General features: G+C 35.6%; 1 protein-coding gene across 2 annotated transcripts in view; it reads right to left on the reverse strand.

Annotated features, from left to right (window-relative positions):
• LOC110025575 overlaps nt 1-20,561 on the reverse strand; it is a 161,957-nt gene that overhangs the window by 23,942 nt on the left and 117,454 nt on the right. For both annotated transcript variants that reach the window (XM_020726169.1, XM_020726243.1), the window contains exons 19-20: nt 11,959-12,025; nt 10,296-10,427 (exon numbers count right to left, since the gene is read on the reverse strand). In XM_020726169.1, the coding sequence (XP_020581828.1) occupies nt 10,296-10,427; nt 11,959-12,025 (199 nt within the window). The remainder of the gene's footprint in view (nt 1-10,295; nt 10,428-11,958; nt 12,026-20,561) is intronic.

Here is a 20,561-nt window from a genome sequence, read left to right on the forward strand (position 1 = left end):
TTTCAAAATTACTTCCTTTCCATAATTAGGGTAGATATATTTGGTAAGGATGTAAATTAGAAGGGAATAGTTGTCCTATATATATTATATATATTCAGAACTAATAGTTTCTCTTTATTCGACCAGAAATGCATAAGTTACATCTACGTACAACATCATTTAATTTCTTCATTTATAAGCACAACTCTAAAACAACAAGCCAAACCAAACCACAAAAACAACCAAACAAGCCAAACCAAAACCACCAAACCACTCAGAGAAATCACAGCTCCTCGTGTCTCTGAGACCCTCCCACAACCTTCTCCTTCACAGCCTCATAATTGGACGACAATGTATCGTTAGCCGCATCCAACTTATGCGCAGCCTTATCTATCCTCACCTTGCTCGCCGCATTCTCGACCTTATCTTTCCCTGCCTCCACAGTTTCTTTTGCCTTCTCGATAGTGGCATCCTTGAAACTCGATGTCTTCTCTGCTGCTTTCTCTGCAGCCTCGTTTGTCTTATCTTTGGTTTGGCTTGTTGTTTCTGATGTTGTATCCTTCACCTTTCCTGAGACAGAATCCTTAGCGCCCTTTAGGGAGTCTTTAGCAATTCCAACCTTCTCCTTGGTGTATGCTCCCACATCAGAAGCGATGCCGCTAATGCTATCCTTGGCAGCATACCCTGCTTCCTTCGCCTTACTGGCGGCTTTCTCTACCTCTTCCTTGTCTTCAGTGGGTTGATGCTTGATGCCTAGGCCGCTGGATATCATTTCTTTGGCCCACGAAGTCCATGACTCTGAGCCTTCCTGCTGCTCATCTTCATCGCCTGTAATCAAGGCCTCATCCGTGCTAGTCTTCGCCGTCGACGCTGCTGTTGTTATGGCCAAAGGAAATGAGAAGAGCAGTATTGTTGTGAGAAAGAGAAGAAGGGTTTTGTTTGCCATGGAAATTTAGATTGAAGGTAAGATCGAGTAAGAGAGTTTATATATATATATATATATATGTATATATATATATATATATATATATGTATATATATATATATATGTAAGCTGAGAATATATATATGTAACATTATAATTTATGATTTGTAATAAGATTTCAGAGATAATTCTTTTCTTAGTTTTTTTCGTGGGATCAGAACCTTAGGCAGATCCCTTTTTCAGCCGTCGGAACCTCTCCAATAGCCATCTAGCATCAGACTCTTCCCTGCAGCAACTTGTCTCCCTGCAGGCACTCTGTCGGAGCTTCTCCCTTAGTGTTGGAGCTCTTCCCAGACCCTCCCTACAGGCCAAAAATTTCCTGCAGACCATCCTGGTCCCTGTTTCATCTCCCGCCAGGACCTTTGAAGCCCCCAGCCGTGAGAGATAGTTTCCCTCTCACATTGTTTCTCTGCATAGCTATAGAAGGTGGTATACACGGTTTCACATCACACTGCGAGTCCTAAGAAAAACCGTGGATCTTGAAAAGGATTGCAGGAAGCAGTTGGATCTTTCCTGAGCAAGCAACGACATTTGTTGTTCCCTAACTGTTGCCCACCTTCAAAAGAGTCGCAGCAAGGATTCCAACGGTTGAAAGTCTGCAGCAAGGACATCACAGAAAGCAGCTTCCAGAGTTCCTTCGTGTTCTTAGAATTCTAACCCCAAGCGTGCATAGTGCTTACGACCAAGTAGTAATGAAGACGACGGGCTCTACTAAAGAGGTTAGTTTTGAATCAGAGAAAAAATGCTGCCCAAATAGTTCATGAACTCTCACTTTATTACAAACGATAAACTCAAGGGTCAAAACTTCCTTCAATGGTCTCAATCTATGTTAATTCACAATTGTTAAAAAGAAAAAGAGGAACAACTCACGGGAAGGGCACAATTCCTGAGCTCGTTGATCCTAACCATCATTCGTGGAACATCCAGGACCATATGGTAATGTCTTGGTTGATCAACTTTATGACCACTACATCACAAAAGATTTGAGAAGCAGCTTGCAAAACTTATTCCAATACCAAAAACACAACAAAATTATTTAAGATCGACACAAATATGCATGAGTTTCAACAAGAAGAGTTAAGTGTGACCAAGTACTTCAACACAATTATAAAGTATTGGTTATAGTTAGATATGAATGATACTTATGTATGAAAGTGCCCTCGAGATGCTATGTTATATAAAATAATAGTGGAAAACAAGAGAATGATTGAGTTCCTATCGGGTCTAAATAAGAGGCTAGAGAAAGAATAATGAGGATGAAACCTTTCCTTACCACTAGGGAAGTCATTCCTCAAGTCAGGAAGAAAGTAGGAAAAAAAACTCAAGATGGGAGGAACTGTGGATTCTTCTAGCATTGAAAGCTCCGTCTTGTACACACACAACTCTTCCCATGAGTCAAAGCCAAATAATAATCGTCCATTGTGTAATAATTGCAAGATACTAGGTCACACAAAAGACAAGTGCTACAAACTACATGGAAAACCTGTAAATTGGAGACTGGGGCATGGGAGGAAAAACTAGGACAGAATGGACCATGCTGCTACTTCTTCTAAACGGCCGACCGTAGAGGTGTTGAAGAAACTTCTTTCGAGCACAACTAAATGGTCTACCAGCTTGATACACAAACTTATCATGTACTTCTCCTATCTCGCTAACAATGAAAGACTTCAACCTAGAATAATAGATTCAGATGCTTTTTATCACATGATTGGGAATATTCATGCTTTGACCAACTAAAAGTTCACCAAATCCTATTTGGTTAAGCTTGTTGATGAATCTTACTCCAGGATTGTTAAGAAAGAAGTGAAAGTCTTTAAAAATATCCAGCTCTCTTCTGTGCTATATGTTCCTCAATTAGATTGTAACTTACATTCAATTAGCAAACTTACTCATGACTTGAACTGTGTTTCTAAATTACATTCTAGCTCTTGTAAATTTTAGGTGATGGATTCGAGAAAGATGATTAACAGTGTTGAATTGTATTAAATTCTATATATGCTCCAGAAAAATTACTATCTTAACACACAAGTGCCTTTTTCATCATCATCTTCCCATGTTCCTGAGTCTGTTGAAAGTTGAGTTTAGTTAAAGCATTATCGTCTGGATCACACAATTTTCGTTGTGTTAAAAAGTTGTATCATCTCTTTATGAATAAAAAATCAAAATTTTCTCACTCTAAAATCTGTCAATTGGCTAAATATATCTGTCATGTATATTCTTTGTTCTAATACAAACTCTCACATCATTTCTCTATAATCTATAGTAACATTTGGGGACCATCAAAATTGAAAGCAGTTAATGGAGCCACCTAGTTTGTCTCCTTTATCGATGATAACATTAGAACTAATTCGATACTTTTTATGAAGAAAAAAATATAAAACTACAAAAATTTTCATTCATTCCATAGCATTATTTTCACTCAATTCCAATTCAAAATTCAGTTTCTCAAAACTCATAATAGAAGTACTTCAATTTTATTATTGGACCCTACATTGCAAAGAATGATATCATCAATGTGAGTTCCAATATTGAAACTCATGGTAGAATATGATAGCTGAGAGAAAGAAAAGACACATCCTCGGGGTACTTGGTCAATAATGCTTTTTCACAATGTCGAAAAAATTTTATGGGGAGATGCGATGCTCAAAACCACCTATCTCATTACTAGAATGTTAAGCAAAGTCCTTGGATTCAAAGCCACTCTCGATATGGTGATGGAATAATACCATCATGTTAGGGCATTCTCACCCTATCTTCCTCTAAAAAAATATTTGGATGTCTGTTCAAATGCACCAACCAAACCGCAAAAAGCTTGACCTAAAATCAATCAAGTGTATATTCATTGGTACAAGTCTTATTCTTCCATCACAAAAATGGTACAAGTCTTATGCTCCCATCACAAAAAATAGTATAATTCCATGGATATTACATTTAAAAACAACTCTACTGCCCCAAAAAAAATATTCAAGGGGAGAGTCTGGGTGAATATCAAACTTGAGGCACTACTTTGGTTCCACCACTGGATGACAACCATTCTACTTCCCTTTAACCATCTAGTCTCTCAAGTTTCATCACTTGAGGATAACCAACCTGAGATTAACAACAAGAAAATGCACAAGAAGCTTCTTGTGTACACTAGGAGAAAGAAATTCAATGAGCGGGACAAAAGGAAATATGCAACCATAGGAGTGTTCACAATCAAATTTACATCCACACACCTCGGAAGTTCCAAGTGAAGTGGAATCCAGTGTAAAAGATTGGAAAATATGTTGCCTATGAGAAGTTATCACCTTATAAAACTTTTATATCTAATATTGATACTGTGCAGATATTCAAATCTATTAATGAAACACTTCATAGCTCAAAATGGAAAAAGACGGTTGAAGAGGAGATCCAATCATTTGAACAAAATAGCACATGGACCTTTATAAAGCTTCCTCCAAACAAAAGACCTGTTGCATGTAAATGGATGCTCAATGTGATGTATAAAACAAATGGAAGCATTGAGAGGGTCAAGACTAGGTTGGTGGACAAAAAATTAACTCAATCTTATGGGATAGACTATCAAGAGACCTTTACACTAGTGGCCAAATTAAATATTGTAAGAGTTCTTTCATGAGCAGTAAATAAAGAGTGAGAACTGCATCAACTGGATATCAAAAATATATCTTGTATGGAGCATTAAGAAACAAGTGTATGTGGAGATCCCACTAGGGATGAAAAATTGCTCAAATAAACATTTGATTTGTAAACTAATATGGTCATTTATGACCTCAAACAATCTCCACGAGCTTGATTTGATAAGTCCTGAAATCTAATGGGTACATCCAATACCAAGATGATCATGCACTGTTCATAAAGCACACACGGGGATGAAAGAAAACTAGACTCATTTATTTAGATGATATGATCATGACAGATGATGATAAAAAAAATATTGAAAAGATTAAGGAGGTTTTTGCTACTGAATTTGAAATCAAGGATCTAGGACTTATGAGATATTTTCGAGGCATAGAATTGGCCAGATCGAAGAAGAAAATAAAGATATCTCAAAGGAAGTACATCATATACCTACTAAAAGGGACGGGAATGCTAGGATATAAATTGACTGATAATCTTATGGAGTTTAACAAAAGGTTGCATTCAGAGGAAGTAAAGACATCAATGGAAAAAGATAGATACCAAAGATTAGTGGGAAATCCTACCTACCTGTAACACATGATACCTGATATTGTTTATTCTGTCAACATTGTGAGTTAACATATGAATGGTCCAAATGAGAAATATTTGGAGATGGTTTGCAGAATATTGAGACTTCTTAAGAACCGTGGCAAATGAACCTTATTTAAGAAATCAGACAACATAAACAAAGAGGTGTACACTGATGCTAGTTGGGTAGGAGAGCTCAAAGACAGAAAATCCACAACTGGATAGTGTCCCTATGTATGGAGAAATCTTATCACATAGAAGAGTAAGAAGCAAACAACGATCTCTAGAAGTAGTGCAAAATCTAAGTACAAAACACTTGAGATGGGAATTTGCAAAAGAATGTGGATCCAAAGGTTGTTGAATAAGTTGGCATACTCCACGGTCAATCCCAAAAAATGTTCTGTGACTGCGAAGCCGCCATCAATATTGTAAAGATCATGTGCATCATGATAGGGCTAACATTGAGATTGATAGACATTTTAAAAATGTCCAGAGTGACAATTTTCACTTGATCTACATTCCAACTCATCTTGAAGTCGTTGACGTCTTCAATAAAGCTTTACCTCTAGGCAGCTTCACTGAGTTGAATATCAAGTTGGGTCTATACAACATAAACGACCCAGCTTGATGAGGGGTGTGGAATTCATAAAAAACATAGGAAATTCTGATTGTAGACAATTTAAGAAACTCCTTGATAAGTTTATTCCCTTCATGTTGCTTTTATTTATGAATATTTCTAAAATTATTTCCTTTTTATATTTAGGGTAGATATATTTGATAAGGTTGTAAATTAGAAGGGAATACTTGTCCGATATATGTAACCTCATGGTTTATGATTTGTAATAAGTTTCTGAAGATAATTTTCTCCTTCGTTTTCTTCACAAACTACTTCAAATGGGATTTGCATAGAACATAAAAATGTTTAAATTGAGCCTCTTGTTTAAACTCATTGTCAACGCTTTTTCACAATTTTTCAAAAACATAGCAAATTACTTTTTGATTTGAAAAGCAAATGTAACAAAAAAAAGGTTCTGCATTGCCTGGTAGCTCAGGCATGGCAGGAACCTTACTAATCTAGATTGTCCTGCTCTAACTCTTCTCGTTCAAATATTTTAGTTCAAGATAAGAACTTGTGAAAGATAACAACAGCTTCCACCACATCGCAAGGGGCCTAATGCCTTACACAAGAGCTAGTTCATTATTCTAGATTGGACAAGCTCCTTCACAGAAGAATTAGGAGCTTGCACTTTTAGAGGAGCCTGTCTATCTTTGTAAGCGTTAAAATATTTTTATTTTTCTTATTTTATTTCTTGTGAGGCATCAAGTTGTGTGCTGACAAGGATATTCCTCTGAACCCATGGTCCCAAAATAATTTTACCTAAATAATGCGTCATAGCTCGAGTGCAGTATATACAATGACAGGTCATATGAGCATCAAATATAATAGCATCACCAATTAGTATTTTACACTTGTAAATAGTAATTTGTGAGTCATTTTAAAAGCTCCATCAATATCCTCCACTCCACCACCTTACTAAACCTCCCTCCCCATCCTTTATAACTTATAAGCATTCTCTGGATCTAGAAAGCTGAAAAAAAAGGCAAATTCAATGGAAGATCGACATTCCCATCCCAATCCAACAAACCATGCGTGTTATCTACAGTGAATAAGTGGTTGAAGCTGAATATTACAGGTTAACTTAAAAAAAAAAAACAAACTCAAAAGCGCCAATTACAGCCTCATGACACTGCAGATAACCTAGTCTGATTGACGAATCATGAATTATGATTTTAACAGCTCAGAAGGTATTAAGGTGATCCCATTATCGTTCAGTTAGAGTAGGAATTGCAATTGTTCAAAGCTATCATAGTGATCCCTTCATATATGGTTAAACATAGATATATGTGCACTGCATATAGATATAATACTAAAGCATACGTAAAAACTAAGTAGATATGCGTTACCCAAAAAAAAGAGCTTTCAACAGAACAACAACATTTATGTTAAAATGCCACCCATAATACAAACTTTTATAAATCCATATCACCAATGACTCCTACAAAAAATTGTTGCTATTTCCTGAACAGCTTATCATCAAATTCGATTTGGAGCACAATTGGAAATGCCTCTCCATACTGCATTTCAAATCCCCAGCCATCTCAATATGTTTACAATCCTTATCCTCATGAATTACAATGGTCACACTTCTGTCAATGATGGGATTATGGTAGGACTGCCTGCCTCCCATAGAGCTGCGTCTATTCTTGCAGATCCTATATGGGATTGTAGCATATTTGAGGGACAGCAGCACTTGCAAAAATTCAGCAACTATTCATGCAGCCTTTTTTAGCTGGATTTAGCATCCACCAATTCTTGCTCCTCCTTTGGTAGGACTTTAGTGTAAAATGGGACCTTAGCCCTCATGGAACTGTAACCACTGATTAGCATATTCCTATGGCTCTTCTGCGACTGCATATGCCTTCTACAATGCTTCAAGCAGCTACATGCAATTTCTTTGTTACATCTTTGCCAGTAGCGATATTTTGGATATTGTGTTGAGAACTGGATTTGGTATCTTAAATTAACTCCCCATTGGGTCAATAAAAATATTAGTTATGTAATATTTAGTTTTCGACTCAATAAAGTTTATGTTTATTTTTCAATGTGGATATTGGATGTGTAATTCCTCCGAATGTGGTATGGGAGTGGGTAACAAATTATGGGAAATTCAACACACAAAAATGATGAGAGACTTGAATATTTTTTTTTTTTACTTTTATAAATTCGATTCTTTATTTAACTCCTCTTACAAAAATTATTATTGGCATGCTACTAAAATTCCTTATTTTTTAAAAATTTCAAACAGAAAAAATTTTAAATTCAATGAAAATTTTCAATTGCTAGCTGATTTTACATGGTTTGATTAACACACTAAATTCTTTGGATTTTTTTAGTTAATTGCACTACCATTTCAGTTCAATTTTTAATGCATTCTAGTTTAAACCTTGAAAGAAAAATTTTATATTGTTAGTGATCTCCGATCTATGAAATGTAAATCCCTTTGCATAATCCATAATTGTCAAAAGCAGATAGTACAACATGGTTCAAAAGCCCCATTAAGTGGCACAAAATGCATTGCATAGCATTCACTATTTTCAAAATAGTGCAAAACGATAAAAAAAACTGAATAATTTAGTCATAACTCATCAAACAAAGAAATTCTAATAAAAAAGGCAATTTTAAATGATCTCTCTCTCTCTCTCTCTCTCTCTCTCTTATATATATATATATATATATAATTTTACTTTAGCTTACATGAAGCCTGACAAAAGACAATAAGAATAAAAAAAAAATCAAGGAAATGAAAATAATTAAATCTGTAAACAAAACTATCAGGGTTGTAAAAATCAATCAAAAATGCAAATAATCGAATGTAGCAATGTGGCTAAAATATATGATAGTTTTGCAAATTGAACAAAAACAACAATAATGAAAAATTAAAAGCAATGACGTATTAACACCACATTGCTAGGTATAAACTATAATAAAGCAAGCAAAATTAAGCATTAAATAGACAACAAATAAACAACAGAGAAATAAAATGAATGGCATTTGGATTAAAAAAATTACAAAAAAAATAATGGGCTAAATGAGGGAGCTCATGCGCATCGCTGCAATGTGGTGTCAGGTAATGTCAAGAAAAAGAGAGAAAAACAAGTGTTTTTAGTTGTCTTTGAATCACAATGGGGTGTGTGCCTGCTTATTCCTTAATTGTTGTATCTATATTTTGCTATCATTGTATTTCCATCACTGTAATTATCTAAAATAGGTATAATGTACCCCGATTCTCTACTTGTTTAGCAGGTCAATTGCAGCAATTTACAAGGTTGTTATTAACCTGTTATTTTGGGAATATTTCTTTGCTTATCGTGGGTACATTGCTATATATATTACTAGCTTGTCTCTTCTAAAAATCAACTTCCTTTCTAATAGTGATAGAGAGGATGGGAGGTGTCGCGAGGCGTTTCTCGAGGCAGGTACGAGAGATGATAAGAGGCCAGCTGAACTGACCTGGAGGCTGGATCGATCAACATTCTTAGGATCGGTATGTGCCGCTCTCACCCCGCCCTCCTCTCTTTTCCCCATTCCTGCCTTCCTTGCCTTTCTTAGAGCCGGAAATTGCCACCAACTGCCTCCCTTGCCTTTCTTAGAGCCGGAAATTGCCACCAACCGCCTCCCCGCCGAATCTATTTATATGTATGTTTGTTAGAATTAGTGTTAGTTTTTGTTGTGTTACTGTTTTAGATTCTCCCTTGTTAGGGTTGTATCTGATGATGGGTGGTGCTTCGGCTGTATCCTGCATTGAGATGAAATGGTGTTGTTTCCTCTCTCTTCTCCTTTGACATGGTGTTGTTTCCTCTCTCTTCTCCTTCCCTAACCCTTCCCTTCACCTCCCTTAACAGCCGGCCACTCCATCTCCTTCCAGCTGCTCTGCTGTCCCCTTCAACTGCTGTGAGCCTGCGGTCCAGCCTCCAATTCACCTACCAGCCACCTGTCCTCCCTTGCCAGCAGCAGCCATTGCTATGCAGTGCCTCGGCCATCTCCCCGCACCCTGCCATCCCTTCCCTTGCAACAATCAGTGCTATCCAGCCCACTAACAGCCTACCAAGCCCCTTCCTAACCCACCATACAGCCACTAGGCCTTCCCCACCTCCTTAACACTTTGCCGACGCTATCACCGCCCTTGGGTCTTCTCTTCCGGCCCTAGCCAGAGATTAGTGTTGTTATATTTTCCTTTTCAAGTTTGTGTCATGTTGTAACCCCTAATTCCTTGCTTAATAAAAAATTGCTTTCATTTCTGCTGAATTCTGAACTAGTTCTGGTATCAAATCAAATAGTACTTACGAAAACTTGAAGAAAACAAATTTGATGAATTGAAATGTAATAAAAAAAACTAGTGTGATAGAAAGGCAAGTTATTATCAAATACAATATAATTATTAATTACCAATTTATGAAGAAAACCAAGGCACCACATATTTACCCTAATAAGATTCAACTTTATCCAAGAAGTAGACAATGCCGGTGCCCGATGACAAACACACAGAAAAAGTCTACTCACCTATAAAGTCAAGGATCACATCACTTGCACCAATGGCACTAGTTCTGATGTCATCAAATACAGTAAACAGTTCATCAACTGATTCTTTAGAGTACGTGAATTCCTCCTTGTATCCATAAATTTGATGATTCGCTGTCAGAGACAAAAAAAAAAAAAAAAAAAAAAAAATCATATAAAGAACTGAACTATAAAGGAAGCATCATCGCTATAAAACTAAAATCATGAATATTTATAAACTGTTAAATCCTTACATTTACATGCATTGCAACCAAAACACTGAAAATTGGACAGAAGATAAATAAATAAGGGTAATTTACTTACATACCACACAATTCTTATATATTTACATATCTAAACCTAAAGCTAAATGTTTACATGCATAATAACTAAATTTTAATCATACCACTCTTTTTAATTTTTAAAAAATGAAATACGCCTCGTCATGCGTAATTTTATAAAACCAAAGTGTTATAAATGTAAATATCAAATTTTAGGTGTTAAATAAGTAAAGACATAAGAATTATGCGGCATGTGTGTAATTTTTCCAAAAAATAAAAGCTAAGAGTATTATTGTGAATGACAATAATTGGGTTGGAATTTGACAAATAGAGGTAAGGTATTGATTTATACATAGCTAATATTAGGGTTGTATGCAAGAAATTGCCCAACAATAAAATATGGCATAATATTGTAGAAAATGTTTTTTTTTTTTTAGATTCAAGCCACTCATGCCGCATTGAAAGTAAAAGAATATCACAATCCAACCCCATGTTTGCCAGTAATCCTTCTAATATATTGTTTGAGAAATTAATTATCATAGATACTTCGTTTGATAGTTTAGAATCCACCTTCCCATCTCTTTGCAATATTTTGATGAAATATCATATACTGTAAAATAAATACATGAACAGATCAAATAAATAGATCTGATATTATTCTAGAACATATGAATAGAACAAATGTTCTCAACTAGATTTGACATTATTCAAGCCAGTGGTGACGCTAAGTAATGTTTTGAATAGAACAAATAGATACAGGACATGATTAAGAACTCCGTATCATTTTTCTAGTTGACAATGTAATAAAGTTTCTCATATTTTCAGCATGTTCACAGCTTAGTTTTAAATCCTAGCGTATTTTTACAGAAATGATAAGCCTCTAGGCTTGCAGCCTAACATGGGTGCATCCTACATCAGAACATCTTTTGATATTTGAGGTGGCATCACCTCCTTCCCCATTAAATGCTCATCGCAATAGATGCCCACAAGGGCATAAACATGATGTTGATGATGCCTGTAGTTCCATTGAGAAAATGATATTTTTTATCATTCAAATCAGATATATGATACAAGAAGTGCAATGTCCAAAAAAAAATTGAAGTGATGGGTTAAAAAAATTCTGCCAAATTGCAGCTCATGTTAAAATGAGAGAGCTACATCCATTTTATAGATATAAGAAAGGGTTCTTTCAGAAAACTCCATTAGATAATTGTTGCTCAAAATAAACAACTAAGTTAGTTTTAAAATATATTATTGATGTAAATCAAGACAGCTGAATTAGATAATCTCTTGAAAGATGATTTGCCACCAAATCTGAGATTTACAATATGTGAATAAATGCTAAAAAGCAGACGAAACTGACCTGCTCAAGTAAAGAAACTTACCAGTTTGAATAGCCACCCAAGACTGCTTTATGGAAGCTTCCAATTCTTCAAGTTGGTCCCGAATGTACTACAAATTTATAAGACCTAAATATGAGGACTCGAGTGGACAAGATTGTTAAGTCATGATGCATATTACAAGTTTAAGATGGAACAAGAGACTTGTTCACTAGAACAAAGCCCTCCAATTAGGCCAAAACATAATCTTGCATATTTCACATTGCTCGTTCCAAAGAACTGAAAAAACTTTCGTCGCAGTGAGATGGGAACATTATCCGGTCATATAATTTAACAAATAAATTTAAATACAAAAGTTTACATAAATCAAAGATTTGAAACATATTAAACAGAAATTTCAGTGCATCACTCGTTCAAACCACAAGCTTTTTTCAATAGAAGTCTGGTATTTAAAGCTCCAGACAATCAAATATAAAAAAATATCAAAAGAAAGGTTCTGTAAGGGAAGTTATACATGTGGGAGCAAACTTTGACGTAAAATAAGCTAAACAACAATACATTGAAGCATAAATTGTTTAAGCAAATCCTAGAAATTTGATATTAAAGTTTTTATCTCCATAGTCACAATTTCTCGAAGATCTACTACAAATGAAAATAGCTTTTTTGGAATACAGACATCAATATCTGCTAAAGTTTTGGACATTAATCCTGTCATAAAATATGCCTTAAAAGTCCTCTCAAATTCGAATTCAGGTTTTGGTCATTTGCTAATCTTTGTTGGTATTTATTTAAAACTATTTGGTGTTTCTAAACTCCTTCAAATCCCAAGTTAGTCAAATTTTTTGAGCCAAAGAATCATTCTCAAATTTTAAGTTCTTAGAAGCTACATCAAGAAACAAACTTCAGACACTAAATTGGTACATGGATTTCTTGCTTGCAAACCCTTTTACTTGGTCTATTGGATGCCCTACTGTAGCTTCATTTAGAAAAAGTTGTAATTTTGTTTCTGCGGGCTCTCCACCAAACGAGAGACCTCAAATCCAAGAGGCCACTTTTCAGCACTAATCTTATTCCTCTTCTTCAACGACACAGGTAAGATGACTGAGAATACTTCGGTGTATTGAAGATCAACTTGTCCACCATTTATTTAGATATCACATTTTCACAATTGTCTCCATCGAAAATGAGATCGCACACATTTTCCTTCACGGTACAGCCTGTGAGAAAGATGTTGTAGTGGAGCCACTAATGCTCTCTCATGGGCTCAGCTTGAAGAACCCGTCAAATCACAATCATATCTCCCTTGTCGACTGGAATTTGATACTCAATCCTCTTTGACTTCTTCATTCTCTCATGTGTCAATGTCCATTTCTTCAATTGCTACAGGCTCATTGAAAAAAAAATTAATCTCCTGTTTGAACAATCAGATGCAATATGCCCAAAAGCGCAGCACTTGAAGCACTTCCTAGCTATAATGAATTTGGCAATGTTGGTGGTCTTCACCTTTTCTCCACTCTGAACTAATTTTTTTCTCAGATAACATCAACTTGGTTGCTTTAATAGGTGTCCTCCTGATGCCTGATTCTGGAGTTAAGCTTTTCCTAGAAGGTGTGGCGGTCACCTAGTGACATTATTGTTTCTCCACCTTCAAATTTATGGCCTGTATATCAAATAGGGACAAATACGGCTGCAACTACATAACACTACTAATATATAGCTTTAGTCCTCCAAGATACATCATCAGTATGTGTTACTTTGGTTCCACCAACTCACATATCAGCACAAATAGATCAAATTCAATTATATACTCCAAAGAAGAAGCCTCAAATTTAGGTTGTGAAATTTTACGACTATATCCTATCGGTAATGTGAAGGCAGATATTTTCGTTGCATCTCTCTTTAAATCTTAAAATAGTTGATAATTTTATTTTTTCCATCATGATGGCATAAGAGCTTCAAATATTTTAATATTATATGCACTCTACTTTAACATAATGACGACAAACTTCACCCTTCTGTCAAATGCAACATCCTTGTACTCAAAGACTCATTCTACTATATGGAGCACCTCAATGAACTTGTCTAGATCCATGTCATTTCAAAATCCGATATGTCAATCTTCAATCCAAAATCCTGATTTCTCTGGTACTCTATCCCAAATCGTCTAAATATTAGTTATTCATCACTGAAAACTTCTTAGTGTAATTTTAGTAGTAGTAGCTCTGGTGGCAGAGTTATAACTATGGGTGATCAAATTATTAAAAAGTGAACATTTTAGAGGCCTATTGTTCAAAGTAATGGTGATATAGATGGGGATGCTATTAGTAGAATTCAAATTGGTTGAAATGAAAGAATGCATCAGGCCTATTGTGTGATAGAAAAACATCGTTTATACTAAAAAGAAAATTTTATAAGATGGTGGTGAGACCTGAAATACTTTGTGGCACAGAATGTTGGTCTTTAAAAGAGAAACATAAAACAAAGTTAAGATTTGCTTAGAAAAAAATGCTTGGGTGGATGAGTGGCTTGACACTTAGAGGTAAAATGCAAAACAAATCTATATGTGAAAGGATTGGTGTAACTCCAGTGACTGACAAGAATAGGGTCGTCTTAGATGGTTTGGTCACATTAATCGTCGACCATCTGACGATCAGGTTAGGAGAGTAGATGTTTTACATCCAACTTATGTTAAGAAAGGCAGAGGTAGACCTAAAATGACTCGGGTAAATTGTATAAAAAAATACCTTAATCTATTAGAATTAAATAAAAATAAGACACTCAATAGGACACAATGGAAAAAAAAGATTCATGTAGACTACTACACTTAGTGAGATAAAAGCTTGTTGTTGTTGTTGTTGTTCTAGCAAATCACCATTAAACCGATTGGGAACATCTCCAAGTTGACTCCTCTCAAAGGCGACAAAGCTTTGTTGCACTTGGAGGATTTACTTTTGCATGTCTTCCATCGTAAACACTTAGGCACTGCATTGCATGGCATTTAGTCCTTTTCTACTGATCACAGTTTCTGCGAAGGTAGAATTGTAGATTAATGGTTGGCCAAGAGTTTAGGATTTTGGTGATAGGTGTCGAGGTAAATTTTTGGTGAAGGTAAGGGTTTAGCTTTTAAATATTTAGAGTTGAAGTAGGATATGATAAGAACTATTAGGATATTTAGTTGGTCGAATGTTTAGGTTATACAATTTTTAAGTTTAGACGTAGGAAAGACAAATAGGGCTCCTAGAATCAAATTTTGCAGGGACATGGTTGTGGAATGGCAATGGCAAGAGAATGTGTGAGTTCGATGGCGTTTAAACGAGGATAAACATCATTCGACTACCGCCCCTACTAGAAACTACAAAGAAAACTATAAACAATGAGATACTGATGTCGGGAAAGTTCCACCACATGTTCCTGAGCAAGATACACACCACTTACAAAAAGAAATGATACAGCACTCCAAAAAGCATACAACACAGAACATATTGAAAACACAATAGCAAAAGTCCCCCGAATAGAAAAAAATAAAAATATAAATAGTCTGTTGCTAGAAAGAACCGTAATAAGAAGAAAAGAAAGAGGAAATAATCTAGAGAAGACAAACATTCACATGAAATTTAATAACGGGATGATAATTGCTCGTTCGCCTATATCGTGTTCACGATATTAACATTTCTGAGACAGAAGGAATCAAGCGAGATTGATTGAGCTTGCAATATCCTAGAATTATGAAAATCTAGCGATCGGGATTGCGACATTCGCGAAACCCGTAAGAACGTAGTGTCTTACTAGCATGAGACCATGGATCTCAAGCAAAACGTTCTCGCATCATTCTCCACGAATAGGAGAGGTTTCACCTTTTTCTCTAGAGGTTTCTGGAATTGATTTAGTACAATCATAACAATCATTGCCTTGTTGTTTCTAAGATAACTCCACTACAAAATCTATGCTCATGTCAATTTCATGCAACTCTTTGAAATGTACATTATTCAAAAAACTATCCTGATAGAATAAGTAGTCATCGTTTATTGGCACAACCAGAGCAATAACTGCACATAAAAGGGTATTCTCACAAACCAAATCTTGAGCTTAAGATCTGTAACATGCTTCTCTCACTCATCAGACTTGGCTGGCTGATCAGATAAATAAGTTTAACTGGAAGACTCAGCTCTGGAATGAAATCTATGACATGTTAAACTACCTCCATTGGCAACCATCTACGATAAAAAAAACGGTCAGCCAGGATATTCGGAAACTCCTTCAACAAAGGCTGTTAGATTGAATCACTAGCATCTCACCCTTATCAGCTAGAAGCTGGTACTCCTTTGTGTCCTCACCTTCTTTAGTGTCTCCTGTGTCATTATGTACTTCTTCAACTACTCCCTATTCAGTGAAGGAGTTCACCCTCCTATATAGGAAATCAGATGCAATGTGCCAAATTCATAGCACACTAAGTACTTTTTCGCTGGAACGGATTTGGGAGTGTTAGAGGGCTTCATTTTTTCTCAATTCTGACTTATTTTTCCTTGGGTGGGGTTGGTTGGGATGCTCTATTGGGTGCGCTCATTTTGTTTGATCCTGATGTTGAACTCTATGTGAATCTCACCTGGTGACGTTATTTTTTCACTTTCAAAGCTAAGATATGTACATCGAATGAGGACCAACACGGCCATTATTGCACCACACTTCTAATAAATGACCTCAATCCTCCACAATATCATACTATCATCCGCTTATCTAGTTCCACCAACTCACATTTGAACATGAGTTAATGAAATTCAATTATGTGCTCCACAGAAGAATCTCTCAATCAAAACTAGTGTTTTATGAATATATCATGTTAATAATGTGGAAGAAAGTATTTATATTGCAAGTCGTGATTTTACTTTTCCCTTTCTGCTGTCGAAGATATTTCAAATTCTTCAACCACAAAGATTCACTCTTCTTTAACTTAATGGAGGCTATCTTGACCTTTCTATCCAAGAGAACAATCTTATACTCATAGATTCATTCTATTGCTTAAAGCCACTCAGTAAATTCATTTGGAATCATGCGACTGTAAAAAACTGTCAAATCAATCTTCATTCCAAAATCTTGACTTCTCTGATATTTCATGCCAAATCGTAAGGTATAGGTACTTCATCACAAAAAATTGTTCAACATAAGGGATTCACTTCCTCCTCTAAATCTATCAAGTCACTGTTATGTATATAGGTGATCTCACAAAATTTCTCCTTATAGGCAGCAAGCCCTGCTGCATATGACGGATTTTTTTTTGCATGTCTTCCATGGTAAGCTCTTACCTTGTTGAGAGTTTCTCCTTGGAGGTATCATGTCTCGTTCTTTCAATGAAAATTTTGACTAAAAAGAAAAACAAGGTTTAGGGTTAAGGCAAAGGCTAGGGATAGGGGGACGATGGAAATTTATTTTTTGCTAAGTGCGTTAGGTTAAGTTGTATGAATTCTTGGTTTAGGGGTAGAAATATGACGATCACTAAAAATTTAGGGTTTGACAAGCCCTAAAAGTAAATGATACCATTCAAGGGTTCCTAGAAGGTGTTACAAAATTGGGTTCTACGGGAAGGTGGTTGTGAATGGCAAGGGGAAAAGAATACACGAGTCCAACAACAATTTGGCCAAGGATAGATATTATTCGACTATTGTCCAGGCTAAAAATAACAACGAGAACACCAAAACAAATGAGATAAAAATGTTGAAGAGATTCCACTACAAGTTCCCGAGCCAGATACAGGCACACCGCTTGCAAAAGGGAATGTTAAAGCACTCTAAAAAATATAAAAGAGATAACATTTCCCAAACATAATAATAATAGCAAAAGTCTCATAGAATAAGAAGAAATAAATATAAAAATAGTCTCTTGCGAGAAAGAACCCTAACTATAAGAAAAAAGATAGGAAATAAACTAGAAAATGCAAAAATCCAAGTGAAATGTAATAACGGGATGATAATTGCCCGTTCTCCTATACCGCAATCGCGGGATTGACGTTTCCACGACAAACAGAATCACACCATATCAAATCTGCTGGAATCACGAAAATTGTGCTATCGGGGTTGCAAGATCAGTGTGTAGGAATGGGGCATCTTATAGAAACGGGATTATGAATCTCGTGTGGGACGCTATTGTGTCAAGGAGGTTACTCTGCCTGCTCCTAAACAAGCTATAAACACATTAAATGAAAAAGAAAGATGATGCATCACTTCTTAGGAAAGAAATATGTCTCCAAATTACACAAAAAGAGAAAATCTCAAAAATAGAAAAAATAACACATAAATAGTTAGCTAATAGAAAATAGGGGTATTTACATACAGACCACAAAATTATTTTTAATTTACATATCTAAAACATGAAGTTTTTTTTTACATGTCTACCATCCAAAACTACAAAACACGTCAAATATACCATCCAGTTGTAACTTCGTTTAATAGAAACACTAGCCAATCGTCTTCTTCTTCGAGCTCTTCGACAGAGACGAACCTCCAGCTAACTTTTCCCTCAAGAAAGAATCATCCACCACCATCCCTTTCCTACCCACAACTAAATGAGAAATCACCTTCTTCCATCCATATAACGTCAAGCAAATTAACTTGTAACACTTCTCTTCTCCAACACCTTTCCCATGTCAGCTCAGTTGCAGCATGAAGCACCTCCCTTAAAGATTTGAGAACTCTGTTCAAGGCAAATATTCCACAAGGCTTACCGGTGCGGAAGATCACTGAAGCTTGTAAAGAAAAAGTGGGAATCAAAGTTTTTGGGGAACCACCCTACACAATCTTGACATAGATGCGGTGAGAGGCTCTGAAGCTAGATTTGGGTTGATGAGATCGAATTCTGCGGCGGGAAATGAAAGCACGTGGATAAATTTGGGTTGGAAAAGAAATGGAAACGCCATATAGCGACAACAAAGGAAGAATTTTGGGTGCAGAGGAATGTGCAACATCTTTGTATGGTCACTGCCAAGGTCAGACTTCCTCAAGGAGCTTGACGGGCTAGTGTTTCAATTTAACAGAGTTATGGTTGTGTGGTATATTTGACTTGTTTGGTAGTTTTCAATGGTAGGCACATAAAAAGCAAACTTTAGGTGTTAGATACGTAAATTATAAAGAATTATGTGGTATGTACGTAAATCTCCCAAAAAAAATAACCCTAAATAGAAATTAAAAATAGAAAATAAACCAAAAAAAAGTAAAATTCCCTAATGAAGATGCGAACGTGATGGGAGATTTAAATCTTGTGGTATTACGGAATTCCACAACCGGACAACACTAATATTCACAAAAATCTTGCTATCGAGACTATAGTGGGACGTGATTTGTCCTGCTTCGATCCCTCAACGCGAGATCGCAGGATGCTGGAGCTCATCCCGTCAAAAACCTTACAAGAGAAATCTACAAATAGTTCTAAACTAACTTCGGGCTTCTTTATTGATTCAAAAATTCTCTTTAATATTAATGAGCCAAATATGTTTAGGAGATCTTTCACTGTGGTCCAATATCACCAAAAAAAATAATAGAAAAGTTTACATACCTAGCACACAATTCTTATGTATTTACATATTTCACACATAAATTCTCATATTTACATACATAGCACTAATTTACATACATAGCCGCTAGTGAGCACATTTTACATTGAATTCAAACCAAACAAGAAAATATATAGTCCTACATTTATTTTACAAACAATTCTAAACTATTATAAATATAACCAAAACAACCCTTTAGCCAATTTCTTGTATTCCTTCTCAATGCATGGTGGTATTATAACTCCATATTCTTGGATTTAGGAGGCCTTAGTCCCTTAGAAAACTATTTTCTTTAGCAGTACTTTCCAATCAAATTTTTTTATCTCATTTGGGCTTCAATAACTCTACATTGGTATTGTGAAATTCACAATCCAAGGATGATTCTCATATATTCATCAACTATAAATTATCCTGTAGTGTCAGGATGCATCTAATCACCTTTTAGGGCTTCCAATAATTATATTACCTTCAACTCTAATAGAGACTTTAATTTAAGACAATGCTAAAGATGTTTGAAACATTTCTTCCACTCAGCTATTTAGAGCATTTTTGGAAGGAAAGGAACAATAGATGCTTTTCTAATCCAATCAAGAATGACAAAAAATTTTGGTTCAACGCTATCTCAAGCTTATTTTTGGATGGAATATAATCATGGAGACAAAATACATCGATGATTGTAAAAAAAACGAAGAGATTTAAACCTTCCCAGCAAGCCTCTCGCTCTTTCTGTAAGTACTGCTTAGCGATACATTTTTTTTAAACGATTTATCTTACAATTCTATTTTGTATCCTTTTTATTTCTATTAACAAGAAAGGGTTTTTATATAAAAAACAAAAAAAAATAATAATGCCCGGAAATATAAATTCACAGACTTTAGCAGCTGATCATTAGTGATAAGCAGTTGAATTTTCTGACGAAACAACTAGAATATAAGCCCTAAAAAAGGATTGACAGGAGGATTGCCGTCATATTGACCAACCTAAGCCACAGATTAGGGGTGTAAACGAACCGAACACGAAAGAACAAAGCTTGTGTTCGTGTTCGGTTCATTTAAAATTTAGTTTGTTTGAAATAAGCTCGTGTTCGTTTCTTAACGAACGAGCCGAA

Source organism: Phalaenopsis equestris, unplaced genomic scaffold (assembly GCF_001263595.1).
Source record: "Phalaenopsis equestris unplaced genomic scaffold, ASM126359v1 Scaffold000002, whole genome shotgun sequence".
Lineage (NCBI taxonomy): Eukaryota > Viridiplantae > Streptophyta > Magnoliopsida > Asparagales > Orchidaceae > Phalaenopsis > Phalaenopsis equestris.